At 45.3% G+C, this 20,454-nt stretch overlaps 1 protein-coding gene across 2 annotated transcripts in view; it reads right to left on the bottom strand.

The window, feature by feature from the left end:
• LOC146020913 (leukemia inhibitory factor receptor-like) overlaps nucleotides 1-20,454 on the bottom strand; it is an 83,744-nt gene that overhangs the window by 9,317 nt on the left and 53,973 nt on the right. Inside the window, exons 4-19 of one of the 2 annotated variants that reach the window (XM_083154526.1) lie at nucleotides 20,049-20,197; nucleotides 16,147-16,310; nucleotides 15,337-15,511; nucleotides 13,298-13,567; nucleotides 11,381-11,513; nucleotides 10,454-10,620; nucleotides 9,595-9,740; nucleotides 8,963-9,128; nucleotides 8,675-8,748; nucleotides 7,448-7,676; nucleotides 6,232-6,408; nucleotides 4,641-4,742; nucleotides 3,398-3,565; nucleotides 2,279-2,443; nucleotides 2,055-2,148; nucleotides 1,496-1,574 (exon numbers count right to left, since the gene is read on the bottom strand). In XM_083154526.1, the coding sequence (XP_083010652.1) occupies nucleotides 1,496-1,574; nucleotides 2,055-2,148; nucleotides 2,279-2,443; nucleotides 3,398-3,565; nucleotides 4,641-4,742; nucleotides 6,232-6,408; nucleotides 7,448-7,676; nucleotides 8,675-8,748; nucleotides 8,963-9,128; nucleotides 9,595-9,740; nucleotides 10,454-10,620; nucleotides 11,381-11,513; nucleotides 13,298-13,567; nucleotides 15,337-15,511; nucleotides 16,147-16,310; nucleotides 20,049-20,197 (2,458 nt within the window). The remainder of the gene's footprint in view (nucleotides 1-1,495; nucleotides 1,575-2,054; nucleotides 2,149-2,278; nucleotides 2,444-3,397; nucleotides 3,566-4,640; nucleotides 4,743-6,231; nucleotides 6,409-7,447; nucleotides 7,677-8,674; nucleotides 8,749-8,962; nucleotides 9,129-9,594; nucleotides 9,741-10,453; nucleotides 10,621-11,380; nucleotides 11,514-13,297; nucleotides 13,568-15,336; nucleotides 15,512-16,146; nucleotides 16,311-20,048; nucleotides 20,198-20,454) is intronic. The other variant, XM_083154536.1, reaches the window with a different exon arrangement.

The raw sequence follows: 20,454 nt of genomic DNA, 5'->3' as shown, positions 1-20,454 counted from the left end.
GTCATATGTTTTTTGCAAGTTTGAGACCACGTTACATAAGTGTGTTAATAGGGGACATTCTTTTAAACAGGAAGGCCCTTATAAATGTATTTTTAAAAAAATTTCAGAAATGAGATTCGGGGAAAGATGTAATGGCTTCCGAGTTCAGCGACTGTGCGAGATGCCGGCCGAACTGTGATGATTTATTAAAGGGCCATTCATTTAGAAGCCATGTTTTTCCATGTAAGTGATTGTCCCTTTAAAAACTCCCACACAGCTGCTTAATTTGGAAGCTAATACATCCTGCTCTTGATCTGTACAGAACACTACATGCATATGTAACAACCTTCAGTTAGATGATATGCCAGCTAGCATTAGATCCCAATATAACGGAATAAAACATGAAAGTGAGAGCTGCACAGACACGACTGGAAAATCCCAGTGCTTAGGTCAATTAGGTAGTAAGGCCCTTGCCCACATCCGGTTACCTATTGCTCATCGTTAATGTGCTTGACAAGCATTGTCGGGTCGGACGCAGGATTTGTTGGTGTGAGGGGGGTACACTAATGTTGTGTACACACTTGTACAATGTGCATGAGATTTTGACTATATAGTCAAAATCTCATCTGGATCTCTCATGCAGATTGTATGGGTTTTAACCCTTGCGATCCCGATGCGCACTCCCGTATCGCAGCCAGAAAGTCTTGGCTGCATAGTCTATATAGTGCAGATCTGCACTATATAGTCTAAATTGTATGCAGATAGTCTAAATTGTAATATAGTCTAAATTGTACAAGTGTGTGCACACCTTAACTTTCAGGCTGCCAAGGGGGACAAATGTACGGCGTGGGGACAAAATGTGGCCATCGGGAGGTCAACTTTTACACAATTTTTTGAGATGATGTGACCATGCCTACCCACATTTGGCTATGCCCCTCAGAACCCAGGCCCATGGCAGCTCTTGATGGTCCTGGTTCCAGGTTCTGGTGAGAGGCTGGTGGTGGTAGAGACTACTCTCCTAGCAGTGGCTGTCACTATAGATAAGTGTGCAGTGAATACTTACAGGTAGTGTAATGTAGGGTACACACCAGAACAATCATGATTGTGAGCAGATTGTGAGACGACCATACATTGGTCGCAGGATATGTTGGAGAACACTATCTGCATCCGATCCAATTCCGATCTGTACCCAGGGGAAGGGGTCATTTTCAAATCCTAACTACAGAAAGTAGGATCTGCAAAACGACCAAACAACCAGTGGGCGAATGGGCATCGGATCAGATCGAAAACATGCCCAATTTACATACAATCGGTCAAGCTTGTATCAAAATTGGGGGAATTGGGACCAAATTGTCCTAGAGTGTACCCAGTCTTAGCAGGCTAATGAGCGAAAATCTAATCCAAAGACATATTTGAAATAGCCCCTCCCCCTGACTGTCTCCAGCTGTACGCCTGCTCGGCATATCACCGAGTCACCAGTGACCGTTCCTGGGACACACTGCAATGATGAGATTACCTCTGAGACATCCTTCTGGAACTGCAGAGCTTTGCTGTTTTCTGGATTTGGGATGTCAGGATAAAAGGTTTCTTTGATCCTACAGAAAGCAAAATAATGTTAGTTTATCATATAAGTAGCTGAGTTCCAGAACCAGATTTGGATAAGCATCTATCAAGTTTCAAACCAAAAGGCTTTGACCCATCTGTGAATGTGGAGGTCGTTGGTAAACCTACTTGCCTACGGATTCGGCTAAAGGGCTTAAGATGTACAATCGTCATGCTTAATAAGTAATAAGTAATATTCCTCATGGCACAATGACTTACTAGAAATTGGATGTCAAATCGCCTGTGTCACCCTTTAACATTTCCATCAAATGACATCGGCAATATCGCCCACACGTGAGTAGAGATAGGCAGGTGATGACAAGGAGTACATTAAGATTCAAAAGATGTTTTTTACAGCCGACACGAGCTAGAACCCTCATCCAACGGAAAAGACATGAAGTCCGTGATGCTGGATTGGCACCAGCTCCGGTACCTACCACCGCCTCACTGCAGACTGCCTAATCTGTACTCACCATTCTCTTTTCCGGTAGCATATAGTGCTTGCCACAATTCCAAGAACAACGGCGACTGCAACTGGGATCAGGATGGCAAGTATAAGGCCAATAGCTGAAAAAAAAGTGTGTTCAATTAATTTTTTTATATATTTTAATTTGCAGGATTAAAAATAACCTTTGCAAAAAAAATAATTTTTTTTTTTTGTAAAGGGTCATTTTAAAAGGCGGCAGTAAGAACTTACCATTGTCTTTGGTCACTGCGCGGGAAATTTTAATCGGGCCTTCTCCGCCTCTGGTGTAGGCTTGTAGACCCAATTCGTAACTTGTTCCACTCTGCAGCTCATCAATTTTTAATGACCTGACTGATGGGTCAGTGATGTTTTTAATCTTCTTCTCGGGATGACGACCTGCGTACACACAAGAGACAGACAATGGTCAGTAATAGCAAATACTCAAATTGAGAACGGTCTGCTAAATGAGCTTCGCAAATAGGCAAAACCACTATATGTGTAGCCCTCTTGTATTTTAGGAAGGGAGAGGGGAGATATTTAACCTTTGCATACATATTACTGTGTGTACAGTACTAGATGCTCATTTATAGTTAATAAATAGATGAACAAGGCAAAGGCCAACAATTAGTTTTTTTTTTTCTCTTAATTTAAAACAATGTTTCCCAAAGTAACCTTACAGGCCATGTTTTAAGTAAAGCCAAGCCTTATCACATATGCTTAAATCAAAACGACTGAGGTGCTAACTGAATGGTCTGTGCTCAAACATGGATATCCTTAAACCCATAACTGTAAGAAGGCTTAAATGTAGAGAGTTTGGGAAATGCATACATAGCATGTGAAGAAATACTTCTGTCAGGTATACAGTATAATAGACAATCGTTGGTGCAGCTGTGTCCGTGTGCACGCCGTTTGCCAAAGACGAATCTGTGACTTTACGCCAATAGTGCTGCAAGGGTTTCCAGCCAGATATTGCCCCAGGCCCATGCTCCACCAGAGTGTATGAGTAATACCGCAACAACTCCTTGGACACACCCACAAGACAGACCAACTGGTTTATACAGCAGATCTGAGTGTGTGTAGTGCTGCTTATTGTGACCGTACAAATCGAGTCTGGCACCTAACGGCTGTTTTGCCAAGGATAGCGACCTATCTAGAAGCCGGTTTAAGGTGCCCATACACGTACCAATTACCCGGAACTTTTTGTGCTAAAATAGCATCGTTGTACATGCATTGTGCATGCGATGCAATGCTATTTTAGCACAAAAAGTACCGGGTAATTGGTACATGTATGGGCACCTTTATACTTCTCTATATAAATAGAACTTCACTTCATTTGCACAAAGTGTTTACCCAGTTCTAGGATTTTGGAAATGGAGGAATCGTTTTGATTTTTCACAACATAGACCAAATATCCCTGCAGGAATCCGCAGAGGTCGTCCTCGGCAATGGGGTCCCAATTCACCAATATGGAGTTGGACGTGGTCTCTTTGATGGTGAAGTTTGGTGCCGCTTTAGGAGCTGTGGGAGAGAAATAATAAAAAACCTTTATTAAATCTGAGTCCACGCAAAAAAAAAAAAATTGACATGAAAAACGGTGTAAGAAACTTCCCATGTAATTAAAAGCAGTTGCTATGGTTTATACCATTTTTCTGGGTGTTTTTTTCAGTAAAGCATATGAATGATATGAGGTTTCACATGTCAATCAGAAAACTACAGCCATAGCAGCCAGAAACATAACAGAATGGGTAACACTTCATATTCTACCAGTTATTTTTTCTCTACCATAATCTAACAGTTTTTTTAATTTACGAGGCACGGTTTTGCCTGGCAAAGGATTAGCCCTTTAAAAAAAAAACATCCGAGTTCGGACAGTATCCCTCACCTCCATTGATGTGATTACATATGCTCCACCTATCTGTAGACCTACCCGAGGAGTGAAATGCTGCTATGGTGTAGACCAGAGGGTCCCAAACTCTGCCGTTACACATATACCATAGGCAAGTACAGAAGTGTATCAACTAAACGGATTTCTTCAATAATTTCTGTACACGAAGTGAGCTGAGCTTACATGCCCCTTATTACCAGATTTCACTGGGGAAAATGGCAGACCAAGGGTGTGAATTGCCGCTGCCGCGGTGTTTATAAGCCGGCATCTACACACTAGGCTCAGACGAATGCCGCACAAAAGTGTTAGGGATTTTGTGCAGGATCCGCTGCCATACAGCACGGCCTATCATTGCGCTCATATGGCTGCGCTAACGGATTCGCCTGGAACTGAATTCACCCCACTGTGTCAGCTATTAAACAATAACTCTGCTGATGGTAGAAAACAGATGCAGGCATGGAATGATCCAACAAGGACTCTGTGTACACATTTACTTCTTCTATCAGCGGTGCGGTCTGACTGCTTGGCTATGGAAACAGAGGCTGATGTAAGGATCCATTGTCCTGATCTGCTCTTACCACCCAGGTGAGATATGCTCAGAATGTAACGGCAGGAACAGGAAACAAGTCCTAACACCGCTGACACAGCAGACGATAAACCTCAGCCAGATCCCATCTGACCGAAGGGGCCTTCTATAAAAAGACTTACTAAGTTCCTGCATGTAGACAATCATCCTCCTCAGCAGTTGGTACCGATAATCTTTACAGCCGTACTGCGATATATTGTATCGGATGCCAGCCTGGAAATAATCTGAGAATGAAATGAAAAAAGGACATATGAGCATGACAGTCATTGCCGATGACATATCACATCTTGTCAGCTGGTTTTCTACGCAGGGGTCCATAGTATTTACTAAGCCATGGAGACAGAGAAAGTGGATGTTGATAAAGTAACAGATTATTCAATGAAGGGGTAGATTTATTAAGCCCAGTGAAGTGATAAAGTGCCTGTTTTTCTATCAACTGCCAATCAGCTCATAACTGTCATTTTTCAAACCAAGCCTGTAACTTTACAGTTAGGAGCTGAGTGGCCGGTGATAAAAAACAAACAGACACTTTATCACTTCACGAGCTTGTAAAATCTGCCCCCGAGTGACATTTTTGGTATTATTCGTTACAAATGATAAATGGTTCTCCAGCGAAACAGCTCCTAACTGTCATTTGTTTGGCTGGTGCCCCATTTATCATTCGCAATGAGTGATAACAAGACCATCACTCGTTGATAAATCTGCGCCAAAGTACCAACCAACCAGATCCTGACTGTAACTTACCTTAGCAATAGTTTTGGTACAAAAGTAAAAAAATAAGGCTGCTCTAGAGCCAGAGCACAGGATACAAATAGAAGGATTCGGTATGAAATCCCGACGGTCAAAATCTCAAATGGGTCATAATACCGACAAGGACAAAATCCCGACATTTGAAATCCCGACAGGGTCAAAATACCGACATATAGAATCTACAGGTGAAAAAGTCAACACGACTTTCGGTCGACAGGTCGCGAGGTCGACATGGGTTTTTTCACAGTTTTTTTACCCGAATGTTGACACAGTCGACATGGACACAGTTGGAGTGAACCACAGCCCCTCGTAATGCTTCGGGCACACTATGTTATTCTCCCACCACGCCCTAGTGGATGGCAGGGCATGAAATACCACCTGTCGGCACAGGTCGGGTCAAAAAACTGTGAAAAAACGCATGTCGACTTTGCGACCTGTCGACATAAAGTCATGTTGACTATTTCACCTGTAGATTCTATAGGTCGGGATTTTAAATGTCGGGATTTTGTCCTTGTCGGGATTTTAAATGTCGGGATTTTGTCCTTGTCGGTATTATGACCCATTTGGGATTTTGACCCTGTCGGGATTTTCACCGCATCCCAAATAGAAGAAAGGTGTATTTTACTAGTCTTGTATAAATCTTTAGCAGGACATCCCTTTAGCTTTAGGTTATGAAGACAGATATTGATACATTTGTCATAAGTGGCCTACCAGCGAATACACAGCTAATTAGTGATGTCTTCAGGCATAAGTAAGCGATGAACTAAATGACTGTGTAACATTATGTAATTATGGCATGTGTAAATAGCCGTATATTAGAATGACCGCCTATTTATACCACTCATTGTATACAGAGGTGGCTGCAGGGTGCCCCCTCGCTATCGGTCACCCGATAAATGCCCATCATGAAGCCGTTCCTATGCCGCAGCTGGCAGAACCCACAATTCATTTATTCCTTCTTACGTGAGCCGATGGAAGCCTTCGTCGCGTTGGATGGAAATCTTTTCCACATCAGGTCAGAGTGTCGTGGGTGAAAGGTCGGAATCCACTTCACAACAAATCCACAGGTCACATTTCTGCCTGGACTCAAGGTGAGGTTAAGGCCCGTGGCCTCTCCAACAGTCCTCTCAAGCTCCACATCTACAGGAACGGTAAACGGGTCATCGTTGTAAACACAGAAACAATGGCAAAAGCGTGGTTGTTGTCACCACAACCTTCTAGACTCCTCAGCGTGCTTGGAGCGGACAGTCATTGCTGGAATGTAACCTATCAATTCACTGGCAATGTGTGACATCACTGGCTCCCATCCCATGAGCGTGTCGGCAATGGGCGGATGTAACAAGCCTTCACTCCCTAGTTTGTATCTTTTCCCCTATTTCTCTTATTTAATTTAAGGTAATGGGAACATTTCACACTAAATTAACCATCAGCTTGCTATAAAGATCATTATAGCTGCCATGTCAGCATACACTAGCATGGTCTGATCAGATATTTCCTATACATGGGTGTAGTAATCCGCTCTAACAATCATCTCTCTTTTTTAGTTATTTAAATGTCCCAACTGACTCCTCCCATTGCTTTTTCTGACCACGCCTTCCAAGTGCTATGTGGCGTTCGATGAAAGGGGGAGAGAGTCGGCGAGCTTCCTTCTGTACACGCCTGGGAACATATTACTTTGTACTTAAAAAAAATATATATATATTTAAATTGATAATGTAGCGTTTTAGGGAGCGATAAAGGGGTACATTTACTAAAGCTTCTAAAAATAAAAAGATTCTATAATTTCTCTATTGCATCCAAGAAACTGATAGACCACATGTGATTGGTTGCTAGGGGTAACATCACCTCTTCATTTTTAGAAACTTTATATAAACCTTTTTATAATCAAAGCCAATAACCCAAACCAATGTGACAGCAATGCTAACGACTGTGTTGCTACCCTTTGGAAATAGATTTGAACTTACACCAATACCAAAACCAATACACCAACCCCCATCCCATACACTAGAATAGTGCAATTGCAAAATCTTACAAATTAAAGAAAAAAAAAAATTCCCCCTTTAATGACAGCAGGGAGGGACTGGACCAGTAGCCAATCTCCAGCAGTGTGACATCATAGAAACAGCTGGGAACTCGATTTATCCTCTGTTAGAGGGATGCTCTCAGGACAGCAACTTACCACTTGGCATCTGCATGGTATTTATCCGCGAAGGTGGCGATGATCCAGCGGTATTGATAGCTCGTACACTAATTTCATAATCCCCGGTATCGCTGCCAGCAAGATTTATCCAAGTCCTGTTGAGGTCTGGGGACAGCTGGGAATGCTGATATTCCCCATCGCTGCTGAGAGGCCTCCACGTAACCTCATAGAATGTGATTACTCCTTTCGCCGATTTAACTGGTAAATGCTTTAAAAATAGAAAAATAAATATTTTTAGCCAAAAATATTATAAACACACTTTAAAGAAACATTGAGGGACATTTAGGACTGCCGGTCTTAGAAACACTAGAATAAGTTCTGTTACATGAGAATTCCATAGTTGAGGAATATTAGACTCTGGCCCTGTGAGCGCGATCCAGGAGGGAGAGCAGAAGTGTATGACCCCTTCTATGGAACAGGCAATGGGCATAATTCAGACCTACTCGCTAGGCTGCGTATACTCACAGCCCAATTAATGATATCTCTCCCCTTTAGTAATAAGTCAGTCTAGACTGACTTTAATTTCCGCCGCTGATCGTCGAATATGGGGCGGACGCTGACGTCAGCCACCCGCATTCACCTGCACCAGCCCCCTGTCCGATGTCGGTTCTGAATCAGGCCCGATGTGTTAATGGGGAGCAGAGCCGTATGACTGAGTTGGGAATTCCTGTAGTTAGATTAGGCAAAAGATTAAGGGGGATATTTAATCCCGGCTGAAATTTAAGCCCGGCGAAAAAACATCCATTATCACCCTGAAATTTTGGGCTAATTTGATTCACCTATTCAATCCCAGTGCTGATTTTTCAAATGGGCGAAAATCCAGAATTGTCGAAAACCACGTGTATTGGTGAAATTGCCACGAATTCAGATATTTTGGCGAATTTGCAGATGTTTTCGCCCATCCTGATTGGCTCAAAAAATAAACTCAAATGGCATCAGCAAAAATGCCGGTGATTGAACACCGAAAAGGCAAATCTCAACTGTTTTTTTCGCGTGGTGAATATTTCAGCTGGGATTGAGTACCCCCCTAAATCTCCCATTCCAGGTTAAAGGGACGTGGTGCTGCTGGTGGTGTGTGTGTGTGAATAAAATTCCTGTCTATCTGCGATAGCACAAGTGGATACCCCTTTAGCGAGACCGCCGCTACTGTATTCTGGGAAACTGTAGAGGACATAAAATAACCACAGTGATGCTTTAACCACATACCTTCCAATAGACCATTATTACACGTCCTGCTGGGCTCTGTAGAACTTCTGCCCAGATATCCAGCTTTGAAGGGGCTGTGAAGTAAAAATAATTTTATAATAATTTACTATAATCCATTTTCATGTTTTTTATTATAAAGCAAAGCTAAGCTAAGAGGAGCGAAACCAGTATGTTGACTACACCACCAAAGGTTCCTAATCCAGCTCTGGCACTATAATACTATGACGCCTTTGTGCACGAGAGACAATAACACAGGTTTCCCCCCCTTTCAGCTATTACTTTACATACCTGCTTGTAAAGTCGTGTGCCTCATCTCACTTCTGCAATCGCTCCACTTCCAGAAATGATCGTATGACGAGCAGCGAACACAAAAGTCATAGATCTGGTATGGATGCAAGTTATCTACCTCATAGTAGTAGCGATTATCCTTCATTCCGTCCACGGTTGTATTACGCTGTGAAAAGGAAACAGAACAAGAGAATTGCTCACCTTAAATACTTACTGCGTGACTTACACACATAATACTGGATCATCGATGGCTAATTAATTCCTGGCCGTAGCTGAGCGCTGCTGTGCGAATTAGCACAGCGTCCGATTATCGATATGTGACGTCAGCTCCGGCCAACTACTGGCCTGGCAGTTGCAGAGATGTAGCTGCAGCACAATTCAAACTTTAAATAGAGGAACCACACCAACTGCCACAATTTGCCGACCGGGACTCGCTGACAGTGGGTGTGGCTCCCCCATTTAAATTTTGCTGCAGCCCCCGCTCTGCTTGCAACATTGTTTTCAATTGAAATAACGCTTTTTGTTCATTTATTGCACGAGTACCGTATATAACGGACATATCTGGATATTGTAGCACATTTGGTCAATCACACAGTGATTACATGTGGATGGGAAGGAGAATCTGCTTTTACCGTCTCTGTTCCACCGTGGATTCTCTTGATTTGAATTTCACATAACAGCTTCACCGAGGTATATTGTCCAGGCAAAACCCAGGAGATGGAAACTTTAGTAGGACTGAGGTCGTGGAAACTGAGGCCTTCAATGGGCGGTGGATGAACTGTATAGGCAAAACAAAAGGAGGAAAGATGAAGAACACAGTAAATTCAGTAACATACTGAAGAAATCACAGCCTTTTCACGTTTAAGCCACTCCCACGTCAATAAAGAACTGTCACAATATACAAGGTTTATGGGGAAGAGAATACAAACAATGGCCACTGTACTGCATGGGAAACTCTGTAACTATGTCAGGTGGACACAGTGGGCTGCATTTTAGATCCACCTGTTTTAATATACATACTGGTAGTAACTGAACAGAATTTGAGGATCGCTGCTACCGTACTCCTCTTGTAGAACATACTGCATGCGGCTCTTTAACAATCATCTACCTGTGAACTCGTTCTTTGCTCCAATAACTCAAAATCCCACATATTTCAGTTGCTTTCCATACACATTATAAATTGGATATATTATTTTTGTGTCACATAGAGGAAGGTTTGATTCTACAACCATCCAGCAAAATGTTTTAAGGTAACATCATACTACTAATCTGTGCATTTAAAGCACCCTGCAGTGACCACATTAAATGAAACACTCTGTGCTGCTGTTAACATTCTGATGATCTAATTGGCTAAAAGTTTTTTCTCCATATTCTATCTCCGCCCACTTCAAAACTGAAGGCATAACGGATGAGCAGAAGATTGCCCTAGGTGGAGATGATACCACAGTACCAATAGACTGAAACATATCTTATGTTCATATCTGTACTTACTCCTCTCCGTGACTTTCATAGACAGAGAGGCATCTGAAGTTCCCAATGGATTTGTAGCAATGAGCACAAAATCATGTAGGTCCTGGCTGTTCTTCACATCGTAGATACAGACGTATTCATTTTGGTCCACGTCATTCGCCGTACATGACACATTTGTTCCGGAGATGCTGAAATACACATTCTTGTGATGAATACAACAGTGCAATCTTATGCAGCATCCTAATTATGACAGGAGTATACGTTGTGATTGTTGCCCCAAAACTATTCACTGGTTGTTTTTTTTTTTTTTGTCTTCATTCTTTTAATTGGTTCTTGTATCAGCATGTAAAGCTAGGTGAGGTCCAGCACCTGTGCAATACATTACTGCCATAACACAAAACAGGAGAACAAATTACCCTGAAAACATCACTTTGTGCGTCCCAAGGGGTCTGGCAAGTAAGCCTTGGAGAAAATAAAGTGGAGACAGACAGCTCCTGTCAATTTTTAAACCTAGCCTGTAACGTGGCAGTTGATTGGCTGGTACAGGATCTCTCTTCACGGCCTATTGGGGTCAACACAGAGATTTAGAGGCATTTTCTAAGCAATCTCACTAGTGTAGGGGCCATAGCGATGCGTGACCCCGCATGTAGTTATGGTTTGGCGATTAATATCCACTATGCTGGATATCAATCAGGGACAAGTGTTCTCATCGCTGGGTGCTGAGCGTTCTTAGCAATCTAGTAGCACTGAATAAGCTCAGCACATCTCCCTGTGTGTAGGCCCATTAAGTAAACAGACACTCACTGTCTCCCGACTTCACACTATCAACATATAGTAAAATAGATTTTGAAAGACCATCGGGTTGATGTATCAAGCAGTGAATAAAGTGGAGAAGTGAGCCAGTGAAGAAGTTGGCGGTAGCAACGAATCCACTTTAGCCAGAATTACCGTTCATGTAAGGTGTATTTTGTCCCGCGCTTATCGCCAAACAATCCAGTCGCTCTTCCCACTTTACAAGTACAATTGATTGTAAGGAGATTACGCGCTTCACAGTTAAAGTCCTGCGGTTTATCCGGAGGGTCTACATAGGATTAAACAAAGAGGATTTGTAGTAAAATGCAAATAAAAGTTATTTTTTTAACCAACATTTATTTACTGAGATAATAGCAAATTACATATAGAACAATCATCAAAAACACCCTTCATCGCCATCACCGTCATAAAAGAGCATGACTGACACAGTCACAGCCGAGTTTATCTAAATAGATGTTCCCCTCTGTTACTAATTCTACCAATGTCCAGCAGGGGTCACTAGAACTATCCAAGATTACGGCAAACTATATTTTTATTACTAACTATCAATTAAAAAGGACTGACTAGCACTGTATTGCACTCCCTATCGGACTAGTTTGTGAACATTGGTCGGCTCAGGTATTGATGGACCGGGCAGCTGAGAATTGGTTGATCGGCCCCAGCATTGCACACTGCATACCTACATTATTTTATTCTCTTTTTGTTGTATAGAACCCCTAAATCAGGCATGTCCAAAGTCAGGCCCGGGGGCCAATTGCGGCCCGTGCTGTCATTTCAAGTGGCCCGCAGCCTCCAGCTGGAAGTGGGAAGAGCATCAGATGTGGGAAGCACAGCACAGGACACTAAAGGTGGGGCCCTGGCGAGCGCACATTTACCTTGCTGTCTGCTGCAGTGATGAGGTACCGGCCATCACAGTCAGATGTGTTTGGCATCCTGCTGCTGCAATCGTAGATCACCCTACTCCACAATCAGTGACAGCAGTGTTTGGGGAGGGGGGCAGCAAGGGGGAAGCTTGCTCCCGTAACATGCAGAGCGGAGGAGGGCAGCAGCAGTGGAAGCCCAAGCATCTCCTGTCCTTGCAGTTCCTGCTTTGCCTCTCCTTCCTCTGGCTCACACAAGGGGCTGGGAAACATACAGAGAAGGGAGGGGGCAGAGTGGGGGAAATACAGTGAATGGAGGCAGTGATGGCCATTCAGAGAAGGGGGAGCAGGGGCAGGCTGGGGGACATACAGTGAATGGGGGCAGAGTTGGGTGCATAGTGAATGGGGGGTCATACAGTGAAGGAGGGTCAGGCTTGGGACATACAATGAATGGAGGCATTGATGGACATCAAGAGAAGGGGGACAGAGTGAATGGGTGCAGAGTGGGGAACATACAGTGAATGGGGGACATACAGTGAAGGAGGGGCAGGCTGGGGGACATACAGTGAATAGGGGCAGGCTGGGGGACATACAGTGGAGGAGGGGCAGGCTGGGTGACATACAGTGAATAGGGGCAGGCTGGGGGACATACAGTGAATGGGTGCAGAGTGGGGGACATACAGTGAAGGAGGGGCAGGCTTGGGGACATACAGTGAATGGTGGCAGGCTGGGGGAAATACAGTGAATGGGCAGGCTGTGGGACATAAAGTGAATGGGGGCAGATTGGATGACCATTCTGATGTCAATAATGATTCAAAGAATGTCAGGCTGAATGGTCGGCCCCCACACATTTACACTTCACCAAATCTGGCCCTCGTCGCAAAAAGTTTGGACACCCCTGCCCTAAATGCAATCACAGGAGAGTCCAATCAGCCACTATCAATGAAACTTAAAAGTTCAATGGAGATGTCCCTGGTGGTAATGTGTTTGCTATTGGATTCCGACTCTAATTCTCCTATTCTTTGCGTTGCCTTTTGCAGCCCCTGTCCTTTCCAACAATGGGAAAACATCCATAATTTACCACGCCGCTTTGTGGTAAATATGCAATACATCATTTTACAACAACACCCCCTTCTATGAGAAATGAATCCTGCCCGCATAGATGAAAACGATACTCATTAAAGATACTCACATCCAACAAACACCACGGTCCCGGCGGCATAGTCATACTCAGAGGAGGCACAGACTATATTGTCACCACTGGGTTCTGACTTGTTCAACCCCACCAGCTGAATGCCGCGGCTGGTGCTGCTCCCAAGGTCAACCAGTGGATAATCATCAGAAATGAAACTAATGGCCTTTACGCTGCTTCCGTCCACCAATTTACAGCATAAACTCATGTTGGAGCCAACGAGGACAACTTGATCTTCGGGGAACATATAGTTCTCAGTGGTGCTGCTGCCTGTGGGGGGGGGGGGGGGGGGAACAAATAGTTGATCACGAACAGTCTCCAAAGCAATCATTGCTAACACTACTGTAGTGCCAAATAAGGGCACACATTGAGTCCATCGTCGTTACAGCTTCTTCTGTTCTTCCCCAACTCCAGCGTATGTCATTATACAGAGAAGTAGTAAATATAACCAGAGCTGTGTCACTTTTGTGGAACTCAATGTAGGGGCAGGAAGGGGATGTGCCTATAAAAGTATGTGCTGGTGCACAGCTGTAGTCATTACTAACTGTCACATGTCCCAGATCACCTAGCTGGTGCACAGCTGTAGTCATTACTAACTGTCACATGTCCCATATCACCTAGCTGGTGCACAGCTGTAATCATCACTAACTGTCACATGTCCCAGATCACCTAGCTGGTGCACAGCTGTAGTCATTACTAACTGTCACATGTCCCAGATCACATAGCTGGTGCACAGCTGTAGTCATTACTAACGGTCACATGTCCCAGATCACCTAGCTCAGTGGTAGCCAACCCTAGCCCTCGAGAGCTACCAACAGTGCACATTTTCCAGACAACCTAGCTGCTGCACAGCTGCACTCAATCACTGACACATTTTAAAAGATACACAGATGGAGCTAATTAGCTCACTTGTGATTCTGTGAGGAGACCTGCAAAACATGCACTGATGGTAGCTCTTGAGGACTAGGGTTGGCTACCCCAGACCTAGCTGGTGCACAGCTGTAGTCATTACTAGCAGTCACATGTCCCATATCACCTAGTTGGTGCACAGCTGTAGTCATTACTAACTGTCACATGACCCAGATCACCTAGCTGGTGCACAGCTGTAGTCATTACTAGCAGTCACATGTCCCATATCACCTAGTTGGTGCACAGCTGTAGTCATTACTAACTGTCACATGACCCAGATCACCTAGATGGTGCACAGCTGTAGTCATTACTAACTGTCACATGACCCAGATCACCTAGATGGTGCACAGCTGTAGTCATTACTAGCAGTCACATGTCCCATATCACCTAGTTGGTGCACAGCTGTAGTCATTACTAGCAGTCACATGTCCCATATCACCTAGTTGGTGCACAGCTGTAGTCATTACTAGCAGTCACATGTCCCATATCACCTAGTTGGTGCAAAGCTGTAGTCATTACTAATTGTCACATGTCCCATATCACCTAGCTGGTGCACAGCTGTAGTCATTACTAGCAGTCACGTCCCATATCCCCTAGTTGGTGCACAGCTGTAGTCATTACTAACTGTTACTACAATGACCACATATCGTACTTTAATGGAGATAGGGGTTATTCAGACCTGATCACAATGCTGCAAATTTGCTGGCTGGGCTATTATTGCCTCGGGATTGGCTTATCACAGCCTTGAATGCCCTGTTTACAGACTTCACTCTGGCTGGGCACAGATTACCTAAAATTTAGAGCAGTGCTCTAAAAATTAGCAGCTGTGCAGTCGGGTCTTAATAACCCCCAATATCCAATCTGATAACAGATGCAGAAATGGGGGCAGTATACTTTGATTTCTCCTACAACATAACACACACTACTTTTTGGTAGGACACCGACTTCTGGGTTTCATTGTTGTCTTTTGAACAAACCCAGAGGTCAAAGGGACAGAAAATAGGAATTGTTTGGTGCACAGGAAATGCATCCGGGCGACAAGTTGTATTTATCTTAAGGAAAAATGGAGGATCTGCTCTACTTTCGGACTCATCCATACTGTACATATATATGCAATTTGTTCCATTTACCATTTACGGTTTTAATGGCGCTCCATTCGCTCGGTTCTATTCTTCCGTCGTAGTATTCTACATAGACGTAGCACTGGATTCTTACAGAGTGGGACGCGCAATTCAAAGGAAAATCAGAAGTCCAATTCCAGTTGAACATTGTCTCCGATTCATTCCAGCTCACCGTGATAGTTTCCTAAATAGTAAAAGTAATTTCTCTTTGGTCATCTTTCACTTAAGTGTGTAAGGTCTTCTCTGCAGAGCGTTAACCCTTAAAATACCCGCTAAAAATGCCAAGAATCGGTCACATTTGTTATATAAATTCAAATTTTAAAAAAGTTGTATAAAAAAGATTATATTTCCTATATAAAAGGAAATCATTACAAGTCATTATAATTAATAAAAGGCCATTTTCACACCTATTTTGCCAAATTCACTTGGCACTCAAAGGGTTAAACACATTCACATTATTTACATACACAGATGTAGCGGGGGGTCAACTTTGCAGGGGCTGGCTACCGCCAGGGGCGCGCACGCATGAGACGCTCGTGGGCCCCATGGCAACGGAGCCTGCCGCCGGTTCCCCTCGACCCCCCCCCCCCATCCCCCTCGAACTGGGCAGCGTCTCCCTGAAGCGGAGACGGACAGGGAGACACTGCCCAGCTGCCATGATACTGGGATGCACATGCACCCCAGTGCCTATCGCCAGCGCTCGCCAGTGAAAGGGATCTGGCGGGCGCTGGGATTGAATGAGCGGCGCTACATCTGTACGTAGGCATGGCGTGTATTATCTGGGCTACGAGAGGTCACAAAGCACACATGTACACGTACGTTTTTGACCAGCTTCAGGTTTTCACCCCGTAACACGTTAATCTCCCATTTCACTTTCTCTTCGTTAAGAAAAATTGAGGAATCCACAGTCCACTCCACAGACAGGATGTCCGACTGGTAATCGGCCGTCCAGGAGACAATCTCGGGCGTATGCGGGACGTACGCTGCAAGCCGGAGAAACACAATTACAAAAGGTAAAAACACTTCTAAAAGAACTCATAAACAGGATTCCGCAGACAGCAATCGCCCATCCACTTACAGCCAATTACAGCCCATTCCGTCCATTAGCGTGCTAATGAAATAAAACACAGGAAAGATAGACTAATAGGCGAAAGACTTTTTACGGGCCGAGGCGACGTGGAATATGCAAGTCACTGAGGCTCTGAAGCAAAATAACATCTTTAACAGCTCAGATGCTGGACATCACCCTTTGGGGTATATTGAATGCTTTTTGGGAGCGGTGACAGCGAGCAGTGCCGACTGCCCGCCATCACAGCTTGCACGGTCAGTATTCAACTGACCCCCTGCACATGCCGTTTCCATGTCGCTGCAAAAACCCAGCGGCGGGGAAACGGTGCGTGCAGCCGCTAAAACAGTGAGGCTCGCGGCTAGGGAAGCCAATCCCGGAGCATTTTTTCAATCCCGGATTTTGGGATTGAAAAAAATGCCTAATCCCGGGATTCCCGGGATTGGCTTCCCTAATTTAAAAAACGCACCCCGGCCGTCCCGCATATTTACTTACATGTGGGGTGGGGTGCGGTGCGGCCGGGTGTGTGGGTGGGCAGCCGGCCAGCCGGCCGGGTGTCTGTGGAGCCGGGCAGCCGGGTGGGTTGGCGGGCGTCAGGGGAGCCGGCGGGTGGATGGGCGGGGAGCCGGCCGGGTGGATGGGCGGGGAGCTGGCCTGGAGGGTGGGTGGATGCTCAGACGCTGGCCGGCATTAGACTGTGCATGCGCAGTCTAATCCCGAAATCCCGGGATTGGAAACTCCAATCCCGGGATTGAAATCCCGGCGTTTTAGGGGCCAAATCCTGGGATCCCGCCGATCCCGGGATTGGCCACCCTACTCGCGGCTAAATGCAGCGGGCCCCTGAATTAGCCGCGAGCATCACTGTTTGGGGGGAGTCCTCGCCGTCTGACTACTCGGGTTCCCCCGGAACATTAAATACGGCGAGCGGCCGGCACGGGGCAATACTGCCCTTTGGGTGACAACATCTCTTTTAGAGATTTGCAAAATATCCGCTAAAAAGGCCAGCGTCTCTCACATTTGTTATATCAATTCAAATAAAAACCATTGTGTAAGAAAATATATGTTCTATATAAGGTAACATTATAGGTCATTATCTCATATATTTGGCTACATCTGTCACTCAGTGTGTCTGGAGCTGTAACGCTGGGTGGAGCCTCTGACACAGATGACTGACTCACATGACAGAGAACCAGCCCAGTGAGCCCACAGACAGTGCCAGACACCCTCTGCCTCTCCATGTTACACAGCAAAGACACAGCTACTCACCAGACACACCAGGTGAGCGCCCCACACCTCCCAACATGACCCTCTCCAGGAGGGACAGAATGCTCTGTTTGTGGACTTCCATCTTAATTTATGATTGTCATCACCTGTCATTTTAAACAGGGTAATTGATAAGAAAGGTGTTCAAGCACAGGTGATGGTAATCCATAAATTAAGAAGAAAGTCCAGAAACAGAGCAATGTGTCCCTCCTGGAGAGGGTCATGTTGGGTATGCACCCCCCCCCATTCACGGCATCCCCACGATTAAATGACACATGCAAAACACTGACATGGCTATGGTCGACAATGAAAAAGGTTGACAAGATTTATTTTTCACTTTTTCAATGTTTTCATATTCATTCTCATGTGTCGACATGGACACCAATGAAGTGCCACACTTATGGCAACATTTACATGTGTTGACCATTCTGTGTTGATTTTTTCTTGTGGCGATTCGCGGCACCCCCCGCGACCCCCCTCCCGCGATTTGCAGCACACCCCCCGCAATTCGCGGCACCCCCGGTGACTCCCGCGATTCGCGGCCCCACCCCGTGACACCCCCCCTCCTGCGATTCGCGGCACCTCGCGACCCCTCCTCCCACGATTCGCGCCAACCCCCGGGCCCCCCCTCCCGCGGTTCTCGGTGCCCCCCACGACTCCCCCCTACCGCGATTCCCCACCCCTGACCCCCCCCTCCTGTCATTGCGGCAACCCCCCGCGACCAACCCTCCCGCAATTCACTGCAACCCCCGTGCCCCCCCTCCCATCCCACGATTCGCGGGACCCCCCCCCGCAATTCACGGCATCCACCCACGACCCCTCCTCCCGTGATTCGCGGACACCCCTCACCTCCTCCCTCCCCCCCCCCAGCGTGCGATTCACGGCAACCCCAGGATTAAATGGCACATGCAAAACACTGGCACGGCTATGGTCGACAATGAAAAAGGTTGACATGAGTTTTTGAAGATTTATTTTTCTTTTTTTGAATGTTTTCATATTCATTCTCATGTGTCGACATGGACACCGATGAAGTGCCACACTTATGGCAACATTTACATGTGTTGAACTTTCTGTGTTGATTTTTACTTGTAGCAATTTTTTTCCAGTGACAACTATGAACTATGTGCACGTCAACCTACACATCATCAACCAATTCTTTGTATAATATATAACACCTGTTCTGTTTTACTGTAGGTGTTTTAAGTCAGACCTTTTACTGCTACTATTACTGTTTATGTAAATGCATTCTGAACGACAGCAACATCCTACCATCCTTCTACAAGAATATATAACCAACTAGGTGATTCATCGCGCCCCGTGCCCCCCCCCTCCCGCAATTCACAGACCCCCCGCGCACCCCCCTCCCGCGATTCGCAACCCCCCTTGCGCAATTCACGCCCCCTCCCACGCTTTGCGGACCCCGCCCTCTCCCGCGAATCGCCGACACCTGCGCCCCCTCCCTCCCTTGATTCACGGCACCCCCCGCAATTCACGGCACCCCTAAGCCCCTCTTTAGTCCCCCGTATACTCACACACCCCTATCACTACCCAGCTTCCTGCTCTCCTGAACCGTAACTTCCACCACTGGGGAGTCGCTGACGCTGTTTTGCCCACATGCCCCTATCATGCCTCATAGCCCAGCCTCCTGCTCTCATGCACCCGAACTCCCACCCAGTAGGAGGAGACACTGACTAAGGGCCACCATCCTGTACTCCTGTACTGCCACGCTGGACCCTCACCCACTGACAGAAGCTGCACAGTATCTCCTACCCGCCTCTGTAGTCCCCCTTATGCCCACACACCCCTATCACTACCCAGCCTCCTGTTTTCCTGTGTCGTGACCTCCGCCAGTGGGGAGCCGCTGACTCAGAAACACCCTACTATACTATTGCACACACACACACCCCTAAACAACATGCACACACAGCCCCCCCACACCCACAAATGTCACTGTACCATCCACACTATCAATGTACATCTTACTCTGTAACCGCTTTTTAATTAAACAAAACAATACACACCCCCTTCCAAATCATATGCTCTCTATTTAACACATTTCACCTATAACTCAAGTTGCAATACAGGCCATCTTTCATACAATTCTAACCATCTTTCTCGTATACAAATGTTCAGCCCCTTACGACGGTGTGAAGAGCGCCCGTAGGGCGCGATGAATCACCTAGTGATGAATATAAATGTTTGCTTGGCAATTTTCACACCTATTTTGACAACTTCACTTGTCATTTAAAGAGTTAATAACCCCTTCAAGTCCATGGAATGCTAAATAGAGCTTGATCAATAATAGACTATATTGACAAACATGTAAAACAAGAACACAATATAGGACAAGAACATGGTATATAATGGGGGGTGGAGAGGATGGGCGACTTACTTATATCTTGCATGGTCATAATTAAATGTTTCTGCGGTTGCCCGGATACGTTTTTGGCTCTTATCATTACATCTGTCACTCCAAACATGAAAAACGGAACTTCTACCTCATTGGTTTTTGTTACGAAGTGCTCATTTGCATACGCAGACCTGTTTTAAACACATCAAGAAACCATTGTTAACAAGCGGCATTATGAATGAAAAATTTGAATTATTCAGAAAAAAAATAAATAAAAACAATCTGTAACCGGGCATCTAAGGGTACAAATCTATACAGGCACAAATGCCTAAAGTGGTGCCATCGCTTTATACTTTGTCACAAAGTAATGCATAGTGACTTCTTGGAGAAAAAGTTGAGGCCAGAATTGTTGTTTGGCTTCTAGCCCAATCAGGATTTCATTGTTTTT

The sequence above is a fragment of the Crinia signifera genome, chromosome 1, assembly GCF_055691185.1.
Source record: "Crinia signifera chromosome 1, ASM5569118v1, whole genome shotgun sequence".
Lineage (NCBI taxonomy): Eukaryota > Metazoa > Chordata > Amphibia > Anura > Myobatrachidae > Crinia > Crinia signifera.
Note: the sequence above shows the minus strand (reverse complement) of the source record. Positions and strands in the feature narration are given on the sequence as shown.